Source organism: Macrobrachium nipponense, chromosome 41 (genome assembly GCF_015104395.2).
Source record: "Macrobrachium nipponense isolate FS-2020 chromosome 41, ASM1510439v2, whole genome shotgun sequence".
NCBI classification, from domain to species: domain Eukaryota; kingdom Metazoa; phylum Arthropoda; class Malacostraca; order Decapoda; family Palaemonidae; genus Macrobrachium; species Macrobrachium nipponense.
In genome coordinates this window covers 17,777,940-17,796,785 of record NC_061102.1, presented here as the reverse complement: position 1 = coordinate 17,796,785, position 18,846 = coordinate 17,777,940, and the positions used below count along the sequence as shown (strand labels likewise).

The 18,846-nt window shown below is 43.1% G+C and overlaps 1 protein-coding gene across 1 annotated transcript in view; it reads right to left on the bottom strand.

Annotated features, from left to right (window-relative positions):
• Positions 1–13,761, bottom strand: part of LOC135212784 (uncharacterized protein F09G8.5-like) — a gene marked incomplete at its 3' end in the record, with an annotated part of 54,024 nt that extends 40,263 nt beyond the window's left edge. Inside the window, 1 exon segment of the mRNA XM_064246560.1 lies at positions 13,544–13,761. Coding sequence (XP_064102630.1) covers positions 13,544–13,761 — 218 coding nt within the window.
• Positions 13,762–18,846: the final 5,085 nt, after the last annotated feature.

Below are 18,846 nucleotides of genomic sequence, written 5' to 3'. Positions count from 1 at the left end.
CAGATACTCTACTACCTTCTTTCCCTGCCGAGGCAGATAGAGAAAGGAAAAAACTTTTACTATCTTCGTTCTTTTCGTTAATAGAACGATAGAAAGAGTATATATATCTCCTTAAGGAAGGAAGTTAATCCAGGAACTCTTTAAATCTTCGTAATTTCCTCATAAATCGCGGAAGAGACAGAATTCCTGTTCATCTCTAGGGTTTACGGAAGGAAGTAGATATTTCCTATCCGCCATCATACCCAAACGTCGATAAGATTCTTATTAAGAAACCAAGGTTTCTCCCGAACGTCTTGGTAAAAACTTCGACATGACTGTTGCTTATCAAATACGGAGGCGTCCCGAAAAGCGTCCTCAAAAGCGTCCTGTCTTCAAGGGGAGCGCCACTCATGAAGCGTGCTAGTCATAAGCCGATGTTACACGGTGATCGTCGTCCGGGGGACGAGTATTATGGACGTTTCGCAACTCCTGACAAAGACGGCGGCCGCCTGTGCGACATCTTGCGTCTCTGTCACGCTCATCGACACTTCCAGAAACGCACTCAAAAGGACGCCTGTGTGTTCTTGGGTGCAAGGATGTAGAAAGCGACGAGCAAGGAAAAGGAGAAGAAGACTGCCTGACTTGACAGACAGACAGCCTCAAATCCTTCCTTCAGTAAATGTGTTTTGCCCTTCTTTTGGCGAAAACAAGGCCAACCGAGAAGGGCTGATCCTGTGAGAAGACGAGGGTACGCCTTCTTCCTTTTCACAGTAACAATGATAAGGCGATCTGGGCGCTTAACAGCGTTCTTCCTATTTCCTTCCTCTTTCTCCCATGTGTTGGAAAGTCGTCAAATTGTTAAGGCGGCGATTACAATCGCATGACAATAGAGAGAGAGGACGTGAAGCGTCCTCCTCAAAAGCTTCTATTTAAAGGGCGCGAGTCCTTCGAGACTCCAACCCCTGTACGGGGAGGACGCCTCGGAGGACGAGAAGCAATCCTTCAGGATTCGTGCAACAGTGCACGATCTTTGGCAGCCTGAGAAGCGTTTTCAGGTCCTGCCGAAGGGACGCCAGATCGGTGGGGGTTCCTCGTAACCCTCCTTCGGCTTTCGACATGCCCTCTCCCTGTGGTCCTGGGAGTCCGACAGAGGTCTAGACCTAGAGGCATTATAAGGCCGATCTGACGCCCCCTCCACAACACTAGGGGCACTAAATCAACATCACTACACTCACAGCACTGATTGGAGAGCGAGCCCTTTAGATTCCAATTACTGATGTAATCCACCATAACAGAAAGGGCATTACCTCTCACAGACACTTCCTCTAGGCCCGTAGGCCATACCACAAGGTTAGGCAAAATAAAGTTTACTCTTCTTGGAGGAAAACCTCCTGATTCTATTACGCTCCAATTTGCGTACATACGAATCATACATCTTCTTTCGGAATCAGTCAATTATTACACTAATTACATTGATGACACGTCGTGCATATTAAGTGAGAATATATCGAAAGTTTCGTTATTCTCACCTAACCCCTTGCAGACAACAAAGTCTGAAACTAGTCTAACTAGAATCAGACTTCTTATGTCAAGAAATTCAAAATTAAATCAATTTATGATAGCGTATGCCTAGCCGCAAATCCAAGTTAATAAACCAAAAAGAAAACAACCAAGATACTTAAGCGGCAATGAAGTTCCAAAATCCTAGACGGAGGTAATGAAAACAGGTGTTTACATTACCGGCGACAGAAGAAAATCTGAATAGAAAGAGAAGATGAATAGTTCCTGACACCCCCGCCTCCCAGCGGCGGGAATGGTACTAACCACCTGGCCGACCACTGCGTGTGCCGGGGAGTTTTGGAAATTCTGTCGGGCTTCGGAGAATACAGCTATATATATATATATATCTGACAGGTAAGTGTCATGAACAAAATGTAATTTATAAGTGTATTGTGTGGTGGTTAACATGCCATCACAATAAATATATATATATATATATATATTATATATCTATATATATATATATATATATATATATATATATATATATATATCTATATATATACACACACACACACACACACACACACACACATATATATATATATATATATATATATATATATATATTATATATATATATATATATATATGATATATATATATATATGTATATATATATATATATATATATATATATATATATATATATATATATATATTATATATATATATATATATAGATATATATATGTATATATGTATATATATGTATATATATATATATATATGTATATATATATATATATATATATATATATATATATATATATTATATATATTATAGTGGTACCTCGAGATATGAAAGTAATCCGTTCATAGGCGGCCTTCGTATCATGAGCTTTTCGTATCTTGAACCGCATTTTACATGTAAAATGGCTAATCCGTTCCAAGCCCTACAAAAACACCCCAGTAAATTTCATAATAAAGCTAAATTGACCTATAAACAATGAAATACTACAACAATTTGGACCATTCAATACCTAACTTAATACGTATTAGTACTACTAATATGTACCTATAAATAAAGTGTATTTGTGTACATGGTATACAAGAAATACTGTACTTACATATGTACGTATGTAGTAAAATGTGGAAGCCTACCTTTCGAGTGAGGCTATCTCCGAAGGTGGCGACAGAGGAGGAGGACAAACGGCAGAAAACTTCTTATAGTACTTACACTTAACTTTACGAAACACATTAAAAAACGTCAGGAAACATAAACTAAACTTTATGAAACACATTAACAAAACTGTAACACTTAACTTTAGAAAAAATGATATTGTTATAATGCAATAAAGTTTCATACATACTTACCTGGCAGATATATACTTAGCTAAGACTCCGTCGTCCCCGACAGAAATTCAAATTTCGCGCCACTCGCTACCGGTAGGTCAGGTGATCTACCTGCCTGCCCTGGGCTGCAGGACTAGGAACCATTCCCGTTTTCTATCATATTTTCTCTCTTCCACCTGTCTCCTGCGGGGAGGCTGGGTGGGCCATTAATCGTATATATCTGCCAGGTAAGTATGTATGAAACTTTATTGTATTATAACAATATCATTTTCATACAATGAACTTACCTGTCAGATATATACTTAGCTGATTGGCACCCTTTGGTGGAGGGTAAGAGACAGCTAATATGGAATAGACAGGTAAACAACATATGTTGTAGGTATAAAAGAAAAACCTTGGTTCCTACCTGATAGGTGGTAGACTTCGTGGCTGTAGCCCGGTAGTCTGCATCACCTCAAGAATTTAGCGAGATATGTGATCTATGGCTAAGAGTTCTTGTGGGTCTGCCGATGGGTATATGATCCGCTTACTCGGCAGAGCCTGAAAGGACTTTGTCAATGGTACTGGACCACTTCTATGACAACACACCTTATGAAGGAGCACAACAACCTCCCGACCACCTGATCCTAACCACCATGTTAGTATATAGAATTGTTCTGAGTTTATTCCCCGAACTCATTACAAACAACCCATAACTCGAAACTAAAACGCATTCATACAAAAATTCTCAAAAAAAAATTTTAATACTCCTCTAAAAGATATCACAAGAGTTCCTTACTGAAACAACATGGACTGGCCGCCAGTGCAGCACCGAGCCCTCTTTGTCAGCAGAAATCTAGAACATATCTAGTAGAAGGTATGTACAAGTTAAGGATTGGTGTTTGCTCCCGTACCCAGTATCGTATCCGCCGATACGAAAGGCCCCAGAGAAAAACATTTCTCGTAGGTCACGCGAACATCTTTAAGATAGTGAGATGCAAATACCGAATTGCACCTCCAATATGTCGTATCAATGATTTTCTTTAGCGACATATTCTTCTGAAAAGAAAGAGAGACGTCGCCACCCCTCCCGCTCTAACTTCCATGAGCTTTTACTCTTCAAAAGCGGAAAAGGAGTCGTCAGGACAGAACTTGTGAGCATCTGTAATGACGCTCCTTATGAAGAAGCTAATGCGTTCTTAGACATGATTCTTGTGGGGTCCTTAATCGAACACCAAAGACTTTGTCTAGAGCCTCCCATTTGTTTCTTCCTTTGTAAGTAGAACTTCAAGGCTCTTACAGGGCAAAGAGACCTTTCTGTTTCTCTACCTACTAGACTCGATAAGCCTTTAAGCTCGAATCTCTTGGGGCCGGAGGGATTCGAGGGGTTTTTTCATTTTTTCGCTTAGAAAAAGTGTTCTAAACGAGCAGAAGGCCGAGTCTCTGTTAAAGCCGACTTCATCTTCAAGGGCGTGAAGTTCACCCAACTCTTTTGGCTGTCGCCAAAGATAGGAGAAACAAGCATTTCCTCGTTAAATCCCTAAACGAAGCTAAATGAGGAGGCTCGAATCTGTCAGACGAAAGGAACTTGAGAACTACATCCAGGTTCCAGCTGGGAGGAGTTAGTTCCTTAGATTTTGTCGTTTCAATCAAACGATCTAATCAAGTCGTGCAGATCTTATATCAGCAATCTCTAGGCCTCTGTTTCTGAAGACCTGCCGAAAGCATGCTCCTGTTCCTTTGATAGTCGATACAGATAAGTGAGAGACCTCTCTCAGGAACAAAAGGAAATCAGCGATTTCGGTTATAGAGGTACTGGAGGAGGACAACTTCTTAGACTTACACCACCTTCTAAAACCTCCCACTTAGACTGATAGACTCGTCTAGTGGAAGCTCTGCGGGCTCTAGCGATAGCGCTTGCAGCTTCGCGAGAAAATCCCCTCGCTCTGACAAGTCTTTCGATAGTCGAAAGGCAGTCAGCGCCTGAGAGCGGGGAGGTTTTGATGAAACCAAAAATCTCGAAGTGTGGCTGTCTGAGAAGATCCATCCTTCTTGGAAGGGATCTTGGGAAGTCTACTGTCCACTCCAGCACCTCTGCAAACCAATCTTGTGCTGGCCAAAAACGGGGCTATCAGGTCATTCTTGTCCCGTTGGACGCATACAAACTTTCTCAACACTTGCCCCAGATTTTGAAAGGGGGAAAAGCGTACACGTCTACATGAGACCAGTCTAGCAGGAAGGCGTCGACCACGAGAGCTCTTGGGTCTTCCACCACTGAGCAAAAAGACTTCCAGCCTTTTGGAAAGGAATGTGGCGAACAGATCTACATGAGGAGTGCCCCAAAGATCCCAAAGACTCTGACACACCTCTGAATGAAGGGTCCATCTGTGTGAAGGACCTGGCTTCTCCTGCTCATGTCTGTCCGCCCTGACGTTTCTCGTACCCTGAACCCAAATCTAGTTCAGGAGGGGAGATGTTCCTCTGGGAGGTCCAAAGTTAGCAGAATCCTCTTTGCTATTTCGTCTATAGGAACAAGGAGTGTGGTTCCTCCATTGCTTCCGAATGTAGGACAGGCGGGCTGGATAGTGTTCTACCACATTGTCACTTGGACCACACTGTTTGCCACAAAAGGTTCGAAGAACTTTAGAGCCAAGTGAACAGGCCTAGAAGTTCTTTGCAATTTATGTGGACAAGGACAACCGTGGCTTGCCCGCCAGGTGCTTGACACTTCTTCTAGGTCCTTAGTATTGCTCCCCAACCCTTCTCCGATGCCGTCTGAATATAGGAACATCCGGCTTGGGTTCAGGAACTTCCAGAGAAATTCCCTTGTTCTCTTTTAGAGGGGACAAAACCACCATTGCAGGTGTGGTTTCATCTCCAATTGGAAGGAGGGGAAACAACTGTCCGGGGAGAGAAGTCCCGGTCTTCCAATTCCATGATATCCTTTAGGAAAAACTGAAGAGGACGCAAGATGCAGTCTTCCTCAGCAGGAAAGAAACTGTTTCGAGCGAGGGAAAGGGTTACCCTAGAAGGCCTTAACCATTCCCATCGCCGAAGGTTTCGTTCTTTCCCAGAAGAAGGAGAGAAGACACTTTTCCGAGCCTCTCACGGATTCTCTCTTGCGAAGGAAATACTCTCTTGAAAACCCCGAGAATCCATCTGAATCCACCCCAGATAGACCCCCCAAAGTTTCTGTTCTGGGCATCAGTTGTGACTTCTCGAGGTTTCAACGAGTAGTCCACCCAACGCCTTTTATCAGGTCTTAGGGTCAAAGAAAGGTCCTCCACCAAACCACTGTATCTCTCTTGTTCTGGCCTCCCTGATGAGCCAATGTCCAGATATAGGAGAGAATGTTGATTGCCTTTGAGGTGAAGAAACCTCGCCACCATTCTGTCATCAAGGTTTCGTTGAAAGACCATGAGGAGCGTGGTGGACAGGCCAAAACACAAGGCCCTGAAACTCTTTGAAAGATCCTTCCCCCCGTCATGAAACGGACGGTTACTTCTTCGAAGAAGGGTCGGAACTCGGCGACATGAAAATAAGCGTCCTGGAGAATCCAGCGACACCATCCAATCTCCTTGACGTAAAGCCGCAAGGACTGATGCCGAAGTCTCCATAAAGAGAACTTATCCTTTAGAACGAACCCTGTTCAGAGCGCTGATAATCTAGTACTGGGAGCTCCAGCCCCCCCAGGCATTTCACAACCAGAAAAAAGCCGATTGTAAAACCCCGGAGAGTTTTGCTCCAGAATTAATTCTATAGCTCGTTTTAGTCCCACCATTTGATTCAACCAATCAGACGGCAAGAGTATCCCTCAGTACAAAGGGGTCCCTGTATCTGGAGCTGAACAGTTCCCGCGGAATAGTCGTTAGCGGGGGAGGACTGTCCTGGGAAAACAAAAAAAAAAAAAAAAAAAAAAAAAGGGGGATTAAGATTATCCCTTCCTGATTCATGGACAATCGAAGGAGGCAGTCCGAGTTTATGAATGGTCCAGGCGTCCTGCCAAAATTCGAGAAGCCTAGGCACCCACTGGTGTTTGGAGGTTGTCTGTCTCAACTTGACCCTTTCTTAAAGGGACGGGAAGAAGCTTTACCATCTCCTCTCAGAGGGAACCTTTTCCTTTCTCTTAGAGGGGAGCTCTTGGATGGGAGGGTCCATCCTCGGAAAGGGCTGAACCTGACCGAGAAGTCGGGTCCTTTCTTTTGTCAACCGCAACTAGGGGTCTTCTTCTTCCTTGCAGTTTTTCTGTGAAGGAGAAGATCCTGTTCTCCGCCTTCCTAAGTCAGGTTGAGCGAGAAAATGTCCCTTTCACTAACTGAGAAGGAAACAAGAAAGTCTGACATGGAGCGGAAAAACCAGGGCTGCTCTCCTGTGAGGGAGGAAAACCGCCTTGGTTAAGAAGTGGACCACTAAAAAAATACTGCTCTTCTTAAGGAGTACCGACCCTCCAAAGAGAGAGGAGATTCTCCCGATACGTCTTGTTTACTCGCTCCATTATCAATGGCATGACAGAATGACCTAAGAATGACTTCAGGGGTCTAGGACCTTCCGATGTCCATGAGCCTTCTTAGACATCACCCCAAGGGGACCAGTTCTAGGAAATTAAACACTTCCAAAAATATGGAAGAGGCCCTTGAGGAGATGATTCAGTCTCAGAAACGTCGCCCAAAGTCACACGAGCTCCATTCAAAGCATGTCTCCGCCACGATGAATCAACCAACGGTTGAAAAGTCCGCTTCAAGCCGCCGCTGGGAGAGAAAGGGCCATGTTCTTTCCCCAGTTCCCCCAGGTACCAGAAACCTCTTTTCACCAGAAAGTATGGCTGGAGGCATACAGAAGGTGGTTCTGCCCAGATCCTTCTTCGGGACAAACATCCATTTGTCAAGAGACTGTAGAAGCTCTCTTCATAAGAGATAGTTAGGTCTCAATCTTCAACACCGACGAAGAACTGCTTCCCCGGTACGAATCGGCACTCGAAAACAGTGATCGAGGCGAAGGAAGGAAGGAGCCGCAGGAGGTCAACGAATCTTCCATACTCCTGCCAAAAGAAGCGGTCCGTCAGAACTCTATAGTTAAGATGAAGCCTTCTCTTCGTTACCCGTTTAACCTCGTATTCCGAATCTACCTTCCACACCATGCGGAGGAATTGGCTTGAAAAACGAAACGAGAGGATCTTCACCAACGTTCTATCTATACTGCGGCGACAAAACTCCTCACTAGGAGATGGGACCTCATAGAGTGAAACAGACTTCACTCTTCAAAGTCTACTTAAGTAGTTCTCCGCTGGTATGCTATTGGACTTCTCACGACCTGGAAAGCTCTTCGCGTGGCTTGGCTTGGGCCTCGCGCTTGTTCCTGGCGCCTCGCGATTGGCTGGCGCGTTCTCGCTTGGCTTTTTGGCATTGTGTGGTTGGGGGGGGGAAGGCTGTTTTTTGTTTCTTGGTGTTTTCTTTTGTCCTTGGTTTTTCTTTGGGGGGGCGGGCATCTCGCGCCTTGTGAGCCCGCGCTTGTCTGGGACGCCTACACGCATAGCTGACTCCTCGCGCCTGGCTGGAGTCTCTCTCGCGCTTGGCTGACATCCTCGCGCCTTGGTCTTGGCGGCCTCGCGCTTGGCTGAAGCCTCTGCGCTTGGCTGAATCCTCGCGCTCCTGGTCTGGCGCCTCGCGCTTGGCTGATTCCTCGCGACCTGGCTGGCGCCCTCATGCCAATGAGCGTATCCTTTATCTAGAGCAACTGCTCCGGGATAGGCTCCTGGACGCTTGAAAGAACTATTCGCGCCTGGAACGGACGTACCTCACGATTGTAAGGCTCTTCATGCCTGGGAGGACGCTTCCACGTCTGGCAGGCGAAATAAGACGAGACTTTATTAATAGGAAGTCTAGAGTCCATCTTTGCGCAGGGGGATCACCCTCGAAAAGGAACTCCAAACCAAAGATGGATAAACTGCTCTTGTTTTACTGCTAGCAATATCCTCTTGGAAGCCACCACACCAGCGTATCTTCAATAGAAGGAAGCAGGAGGAACTCGAGTAGGACGTGCGATCCCTCAACCTACCGATCGTAGGAGGAGGAAGTCGAGACCAGCATTTAGACCATTATTGACAGAAGAGGGGGCTTCACCTTCCGAGCAAAGCGCTAAGGGATCGAGTCAAAAACGCCAACGTTCTTTACCAGTTGGCCTTTTTCAGTGGGCCTAGAAACGATCCGAGTCCTTACCACCCTCGTTTAGGTGAAGGGAGAACCGGACGACGAGAAACAATCCAATCCGTCAGGAAACGAGAAACAATCTCGTAGGACGCTTATTATTAAAGCTGGTCCTGAGCAGACTGTAGTGAAACAGAAACCATGATGAAGGGACGCCTGACCGGTGGGGATTCCCCACAACCTCCTCGACTTTACGACCCTTTCGAATTTTCCTTCTCTCATGGGTATGGTGAGTTGGAAGAGGTCTAGGCCTGGGAGCATCGCAGGGCACGGTTCAACTGGGAACACCTTCCCCCCCCCCTCTACTTCACCTAAGCCACTAATTCCACTATTCAACTTCCCTATTACCCTTGCATGGCCGCCATTTTTGTCTTCATTTTACGAAGAGTAGCCACCAGATTGGCCGAATTTCAGAAGCCCGAATCCGGAATGCAAAGACCCTGTGAGGGTTCAGGATACATAGGGAGAATCAACAAAATCATTAATAATAGGAGGAGTTAGACTCAGAAAAAAGGCTCAATAGCGGCCCTTGTACCTCAACAACCCTTTTGTGCCAGGCCCGTCTTCTAATTGCACTATCCCTCTCTAACTTCTTCAAGTAAGGAAGGTTAGAGTCTCTCCATTCATTAGCATTCAACTTTTCACACTCAATACAAAGGTGTTAGCTAAAAGAAACAGTCAAAACCCCTCCCCTACACTTACGGACATTACAGTGTGAGGATCAACCGAAGCCTTTTCGGTATCCTCAACCTTGCCAGCCTACATTCACACCACACTTCTACACACTAACACTTTGAATCAGACCATTCTATCAGAAAAATCCAAAAAGCAAGTCCAAATCCAGTCTACAGCAGAGAATGGCCAAAACAACCAAAGATCCAGTACAATCACCAAGGAAATCCAATAATAAGATGATCAAAAAAGCTTGAAAAGCGAATTTCCAGTTCAGGAGGTTTGGGTAGTAACAACAATGTTGATACCACCGGCGGACCAGAGAAAATATGATAGAAAACGGGAAAACGGGAATGGTTCCTAGTCCTGCCGCCCAGGGCAGGCAGGCAGATCACCTGACCTACCGGTAGCGAGTGGCGCGAAAATTTGAATTTCTGTCGGGGACGGGACGGACGGAGTCTTGAGTAATAAGATATCTATCGACAGGTAAGTTCATGTATGAAAACTCAAATAAATATTTTTGTTTTTTTAATTTTAACATTTTTTTTTGTTTTATTAGTTATCAATTGGATCTTTCCTTTTTGCGTTACTCCATACTAAAGGCCTCCTTAAAACAAAAAAATAACTATCCAAGGAAGGATTGCTTCTGCCTGCAAACATCATCGAATTCTGGCAAGCATAACGGACCTTGTGTACGCCTTTTCGTGGTGGGGTTGTGTCTTGTTTTCTACAAATCATTGCCAAACCTTATGAAAAGCAGATAGAGCAATCCTTAATTTATGCATTGTCATTAGGGTCGTCCTCCCTCCCCTCCTCGGCCACTGATAGAGAACTCTTCTTGAACGATGTTATGTTGCATAGGACCTCCAACTCCTTCAGCGGTATCCTGTCGTTAAGGCTCCTCTTCGGTGTCTCCTCGAGAAGGTCAGTGATGTCGTCCTCGTCGCACGACCAGCACCCATGTTAGACTTGCCGACGGCAACGATCTCGTCAACGATTTGCTGGTTTGCGAAACAGTTTCAAGGATTCCTCAAATTCTGTTTCTGAATCATGACATCAGCTTCGGCCCACGTCGGAATCCCTCGAAAGTCTCGCGGGCGGATACTGGCATCAGGCCAGAGTTTCCGCCACGAAGAATTCCAAGGTTCGCCCTTCGAAACCTCCATGCCAACGCATTTGATCGATGAGTTAGATGGATATCACGATATCGAAATGCTTCTCCTTCCAAAAATTCCAGGCAAAGGCTAAGGTTTGTGGTATCCCCCTCCTTTTCCCCCCCCGGTGATGTCGACAAATTCTTCTTTGGAAAAGACGTTTCGTATTACAGCTTCTAGAAGTTCAATAGCCACTTGCTGGTCCATGGGTGGGCTGAGGAGAGGGGTGGTGTTAGGAGGTAGATAAAAGTAACCTCCTTGATAAACGAATACTCCGCTAGGATACTCTTCCTCGAAGGACCAGGAGGGTAACGCAGCTGGTATTGCTCCAACACCAGCAGACATTTTCAGAGGGAGGCGCTTCTCTTCCCAACGGATTTCTTCAACTGTCAGGACCGAAAACACAGATTTACCCACTCCGGTGAACAAAAAGGACTTGTTATCCCAGGCTTTCGCCATTAGCCCCACACATCACTGGGAAGCTTCTCCTTAAGCACTTTTTGTGGGCCTTGATAAGGCTCGAGGATGTCTATTGAATCATTACACAAGTAGGGGCTTCACCTCGCAATCCCCACTGGCATTCGAACAAAGGGCGAGCGTAAGCCTGTCTTTTATAGGCTTATGACCGGGTAGCTTCCTCTTTTCCTCCATGATGTACTTCTGATGAGGCAATTTTTTTTCCAAAAAAGGCCACTCTTGTCACAGTTGAAGACTTGCTGAGAACTGTAGCCTTCCTAGATTGTCATCTCCTCAAACGTCTTAACAAAGGCTTGGGCCACTTTCGTGTCCGAGCTGGCAGCCCCCCCCCCACACATGCCGCACCACCGAATGGATCCCAGTCCGTTTACGAAATTTATCAAACCAACCCTGAGATGCCTTGAAGTCTGGCGTTGCCTTCAATGTCCCTTCTCCTGCGTTGTCTTCGGCCTGAGCACTCAGATCACCGAAAATGGCGCTGGCCTTGTGGCAGATTCCCGTCTCCATTATCGTATCCCCAGCGATTTCCTTGTCCTTAATCCATACGAGAAGCAGCCTCTCCATCTCATCATGCACAAGGCTCCTCTTGTTGCAAAAAATAGTCAGACCCTTGGAAGGTTTAGCTGCTTTGATGGCTTCCTTCTGCTTAAGGATGGTGCCTATCGTCGATGAATTTCAGCCATATTCCTTTGCGATCACACACAACCACATGCCAGCCTCATACTTCTTAATTATCTCCATCTTCATTGGATTATGCCCCTGCTCACCCTCCTGGCCTCGAGGAAAATATCCTATTCATCAAAGTTCTTTATCTTCCGCCTAACACCACCCCTCTCCTCCAGCCCATGGACCAGCAAGTGATATTGAACTTCTAGAAGCTGTATACAAAACATCTTTTCAAGAGATAGTTCGACATCACCTATACCACAAACCTCACCCTGTGTGAATTTTGGAAGGAGCATTTTGATATCGTGATATCCATCCAACTCATCGATCAAGGTTGGCAGGTTTCGAGGCGAACCTTGAATTCTTCGTAGAGCAAACTCTGGCCTGATGCCATATCCGCCCGAGACTTTGAGGGATTCGACGTGGGCGAAGGCGATGCAGATTCGGAAACAGTTGAGGATCCTGAAACTGTTTCGCAACCAGATCTTGACGAGATCGTTGCACTCGGCAAGTCCATGGGGCTGGTCATCGACGAGGACGACATTAATGACTTTCTCCCGGAGCACCAAGAGGAGCTTACGACGGATGACCTGAAGGAGTTGGAGGCCATGCAACATAATGTTGTTCAAGTAGAGTTCTCTAGCAGCAGCAAGGAGGAGGAGGAGGACCCTATGACAACGGCAGAAATTAAGGCTGTTCTAGCTGCTTTTCATAAGGCACAATCATTTGTAGAGAAGACACCCCGCAATGGCTTACACAGGCTGTATGCTTGCGCAGTTCAATGACGTTTGCCTGAGTCATTTCAGGAACATTTTTAAAAGCAATCAGAAGCAATCTTCCTTGGATAGTTATTTTTTAAAGAGGCCTTTAGTAATAAGCAAACAGGAAGGTCCAAGTGATACAAAAACACAGAAAATTGAAAGTGGTGAAGAAATTGAAATTTAAAAAAAAACGTAAAGTTAAAAAGTAAAAACAAATTAAAAAACCAGAAAAAGAAAAAAAAATTTAATTTTAAGTTTTTCGTAAAGTTTAGTCTTAATGTTTTCTGCCATTTTTTAATGTGTTTCGTAAAGTTAAGTGTTCATGTTTTCTGCCGTTTGTCCTCCTCCTCTGTCATCACTTTCAGACATCGCTTCACTCGAAAGGTAAGGTTCCACATTTTACTACATACGTACGTACAGTCTTTCTTGTACCCTGTACACTAATACCCTTTATTTACAGGTACAGTAACAGTTAAGTTAGGTATTGAATGGTCCAAATTGTTGTATTTCATTGTTTATTGGTCAATTTAGCTTTATTATAAAATTTACTGTGGTGTTTTTGTAGGGCTTGGAACAAATTAGGCACTTTACATGTAAAACGTAGTTCTGGATACAAAAAAAATCAGTTACGAAGGCCGCTTCAGAACGGATTAATTTCGTATTGGTTTTCTTCCTAAATCTCAACAAAATATGTGACTACTGTACTACTGTAATAAACTCAATTAAAGAAAAATGGCAAATTTCAGCCATGAAATATACCAACAATATGAAAGAAACAAAACTAAGAATTACTTACTGTTCAAAATTTGCACATGGATTGTCTGCAAGCCATAGACTCTTAAGCTTTGGTAAATTACGGAGGTATAAAACTTCATTGATGTCAGATATGGAGTTTTTACGTATGTACAACTCTTGCAGATGAGGGCAGTACTGAAAATCAGCTAGTGTCCGTATGTTGTTAACGCTGTCAAGGAAAAAACACGTAACTATCAAAACAGCAGGCAAAATTACCATAAAGAGACCTTTACTTTCTAACCATACATGTACAGTACCAAAGATTTTAATCATATTACATACAAAGCATAATGTAAATTTTAAAATATTCTTTCATTCACAAACATAGCATTCTTATTTTCCAACTTGATTAAACAGAAAGTTGGGATTAAAGACTTTATACCAAACTAATCAGTAATGTATGAGGTTTGCACTTATGGAATAAGTAGTTTCATTTACATATCAAGTCAATAAGATACCTGTCTGGAAGCAATGGGTGTCATTCCTTGAGTACAACAAAGTATGAGTGACACCTCCAGAAACCTGCATCAAATAGCTTATAAGCAACAGACTTCTTTAATTTTTATCTTTTATTTTTTTTATTATGAAAAGGTGATCTTACAAAGCAATAGGACTAATGACAATCTGCAGTACCCTGCACCTAATTTTTTTTTCTAACGGAAATCCAATACGTCTGCATTTAGATAAAAATCAAAACTTTCACTATTTGTTTAAGATTTCTATGACCATAAGGGGGCCGGCCGGCTAATGCCCTTTTTTAAGGACAGGACTTTGATATTCATACCACTTAATAAGGTGACTTGGGACATCTCCAAACCGCATATGATTTTCGCCTCTGACCTTTGGTTTTGTGACGCCAGGGCGATTTATCCCGAAAATAACCATTTTTCAAAGTTCTATCTCCTCCCGTTGATTTTATAAGGATTAAGACCTGGGATTACTACCATATATAGACCTGATGTAGACCTCCAATCGAAATGGAGAGTTTTTTTTTTCTAAAAAGTCATTTTTTTGCTAGATATGAATTTTTCAATATGTCAAATACCCTATAATCAGGAGAAAAAAAAATTATAAAAAAAAAATACGAAACAAAAATTGAAAAAAGGGCTCTATTGATTGTTCTATAATGTCTTTCTGAGTTATATACCAAATTCCAATGTTATAGCTTTAAACTAAAAAAGTGAGAAGATAGATTTTGAAGTCAATAAGTATAGTTTGAGATACGGGCATTCAAAGTTTTCCTTCGTATTTCTATAAAGCACAATATTAAATAAATAATGATTATTATGAATGTATATTTGTTTTTTGTGTATTAATAAACCAAAACTATTTTATTTATCATAATTTAATCATAAATGATGATCCCTTGCTCATATATCGCAGCTGGGGCACTGCTTGAGGCAAGATGGGGCACTCCTTCCTACGCAATTCTCTCTCTCACTAACTCTGCTTATTACAGCGAATTTTCTCCTTCTGTGTGTTAGCAAGATGTTTTCCTGTATTTTCCTCTTTGCATGATGAAATTCTTGCCCGAAACAAAGATAAACAAACGCAATTGCAAGAGAATGTCAAGAGGTGAACTCGAAGGCGTACACTTTTTTTACAAAGACAATTTAATAAATCATGATTATTATGAATTTTCATATTCCATTTTGGTATTAAAAACAAAAAACCAAAACTTTGTTGTTATCATAAATGAAGATCTCTTTGCTCAAAAAGATCGTAGCCTTAGGCACAGTGCTGAGTGTGCTGTCAGCAAGACGGGGGCGTTACTAAGCGAACCCTCCCCTCTCTCTTCACTAACTACGCATATTATATTATGATATTCTGTAATAATACTTGAGCGATTTTTCTTCGTCTGTATGTTAGCGAGATGTTTCCCTTGTCTTTTCCTCATTGGCATGATGAAATTCTTGCCGAAACATACATAAACATACTTGAAAGCAGGCGAATGTCAGACGTGAAATGTAACGTGTAGACTACTTGACGTCTGTGATCGCACTAAATCCAGGACTAGACTTGGTAGCTTGAGCCTGAAGTCTCCTTCTCGACTCGGGGAATGTCTACAGATGCCATTTCTCCCAATTTCTTTGACAATAATTATCAAAATTTACGATAATAGAAGAAATATTGCATTTTCTTGTACGGATCAATGTTTTAGGCTTATTGAGTTACGTTAACTAATTACGTACCCTGTAACTACGAAAGTAAGAGGAATTTTGACGAAATATTTCGTATACGTATTCTCAATTGCCATATGAAGCTCCATGAATTTTTTCATGACTTTGCATTTTTCGTCCTATACCTCCATATATAGAGGTTCCGGCCGGCCCCCTTAAAAAGATTAATTCATAAGTGAAGATTAGTGTTTTTACACACTGAGGAAGAAGATTTAGTCATAGAATGAAGTAGGTTAAAATTGGAAGAAATCCTACCATACAAGATCTTTCAAATTTCCACAGGTTCACTTATGGGAGAAAAAAAAAAAAAAAAAAAAAAAAAAATTTCAGCATTCAAATTTTAGTTATCTTTGACCATAAAATCAAGATTAAGTACAAAACATCCAGAGAATTTTCAGTGTATTTTCCCTAAGTCCTTGTATTGAAAAAATGATATTGTTATGATACAATAAAGTTTTATACATACTTACCTGGCAGATATATACATAGCTATTACTTCGTCGTCCCCGACAGAAATTCGAATTTCGCGGCACACGCGGCAGGTAGGTCAGGTGATCTACCCCCCCGCCGCTGGGTGGCGGGAATAGGAAACCATACCCGTTTTCTAACTCATATTTTTTCTCCAGCTGTCTCCTGAGGGAGGCTGGGTGGGCCATTTAATTGTATATATCTGCCAGGTAAGTATGTATAAAACTTTATTGTATCATAACAATATCATTTTTATACATTCAACTTACCCGTCAGATATATACATAGCTGATTCACACCATTGGTGGAGGGTAAAAGACAGCTATTACTGAATATACAGGTAAACAACATACGTTGTAGGTAATAAATAAATAAAACCTTGGTTCCTATGTGTTTAGACGAAGGGTCGACTTCCTAGCTATTGCTAGTAGTCTGCTTCGTCTCAAGAGCCTCAGCGAGGATGTGACCTATGGCTAAGAGTTCTTGTAGATCTGTCAATGGGGTCTTATCCACTTACTTGACAGAATCTAGTGGTCATTTGTCAATGGGGTCTTATCCACTTACATGACAATACACCAATGCCTATTGGCATAATTTAAGGAGCACAACACCGATCCCGATCACCTGATCCTAACACGAGGGTTTGTGCTTAATTTTGAAAAGAGCTATCCCCCAAACTCATTTCAAATAAACCCCAGAAAATAATACACTTATGTAAAAAAAAAAAATTAAAATAAAATTTTTAATTCACTAGTTAAGATCAGTGTCGTCTCCCTATCCCAGCAACGCATCCGTGGACACGTATAACAAAGAGAGAAGGATCTCTCATAGGCCCACTTGATCTCCTTTCGTGCAAAGAAAAGTCAACACAGAGTTGCATCTCCCGTTATTACAGCTAATATGTCTCTCATGACATATTGTTATGGAAAGAACAAGAATTGTTAAAAGCCCGCACTTCAAGCGCTTTTAATTCTTAGCTGTTTGAAGGAATCATCAAGTTACTCAAGAAGTGCTTTAGAGATTCCACTGTTCCAAAGAAGACCAGGGCTTTCTTTGAAATAGATCTCTTCTGGATGAAGCCCAGAGCCTGGCTGGCGCTTCGCGCCTGCCTGGTGCCTCGCGCTTGGCTGGCGCCTCGCGCCTGCCTGGCGTCTCGCGCCTGGCTGGCGCCTCACTCGCGCCTGGCTGTCGCCTCGCGCCTGACTGTCGCCTCGCGCCTGACTGTCGCCTCGCGCCTGGCTGTCACCTCGCGCCTGGCTGGCGCCTCGCACCTGGCTGGCGCCTCGCACCTGGCTGGCGCTTCGCTTGCCTGGCGCCTCGCGTCTGGCTGGCTCCTCGCGCCTGGCTGACTTCTCCCCACTTGCTGGAGATTCGAGCTTGTTAAGAATCTCGAAGAAAACTGGCGATGTCCACCTCGGACACTCTATTTGACCTGATGTTTATTCGCCTCTAGCGCATCTGCGCCAGATTGGAGGCCTACTCCTTCTCGGGCATCAGACATGACAGTGTTTATTTGGACTGTCTTGCTTTGGCGTCTTTACGCCTGTTTGGCATTTGGCGCCTGATTGGCGCTACATTGTCCGAAAGTCTGAACATCCACAATCGTTTATCAGGAGAATGGAAAAGGGTGTAAGAAATTCTTTCACTTTGAGCATATGGCCTCCGTAACAAGGGGAATTTTAGTCAGCTACATCCAGTAGACGATAGGAAATCTAATAGTCCGAGAGATCAGTCTTTCTCCGAGGAGGATCATACTTGATACTTCCGTTGCTAACGAGCACTCTTCCATACATTGATGAGTTCTCTTGTTGCAAAATTTCTTCCCTATCCTTGCACGAAGGCAGGAAAGAGGCTGGAAGTCTAAGGAGATTCTGGAGCTGAAATTGGGAGGATTCCTGATTTCTAGCTCTTTAAATATCTCTTCGAACCTTCTGGAAGTGGGTTTTTTTAAGCCCTCATCGTATTCCAAAGACTCTGTCAGCAAACGTTTAAACCTTATCTTCTTTGTAGATGAGAACGTAAATACATTGCCTGGACAACGAATCCTTTATCTGAAAGCGTTGATCCAGGAATAAAAGGTTTAGTTCTTCGCCCAACATACCATGCTGGCAGGAACCCATTGCTAGTCTTTCTAGAATTGATTCCAGATTCCAAGCCAAAATTTCACTCGTCCTTTTGGTCGTTTAGTACAAGAGAAACATTGATGAGGAGCAGTTCCATCTTGTCAGAACACGGAATCTGAGGCCCAAATAGGATCCATTGTAATTATAAGATCTCCTAGTCTTGCGTTATGAGGTATTGTATAAGATCCCAAAGATCTTAATTGCTCTGCTATCTCCAATTCCCTTTATAGAGACAGAGTATAGCTTTTACTGCGTTCTTTGATAGCAGAAATATACAAAGGTGATTCTTCCTCTGAAAGGGAAGAAAAAAACCGCTATGTGGTTCACAGAGGTATCGGAAGAGGACAGTTTCCTCATTCCCTCTAGCACGATCTGCAGTAATCAAATATCTTATTATTGACTACTGTCATTTACCTTGAAAACATCCTCTCATTCATGTCCACTTCTGGTCAGTCTGCACGCAGACAGACTCAGAAGTGGAGAGGTTGTTAAGGTCCATTTAAAATAGATGCTGAAAGAATATTCAGACTGTC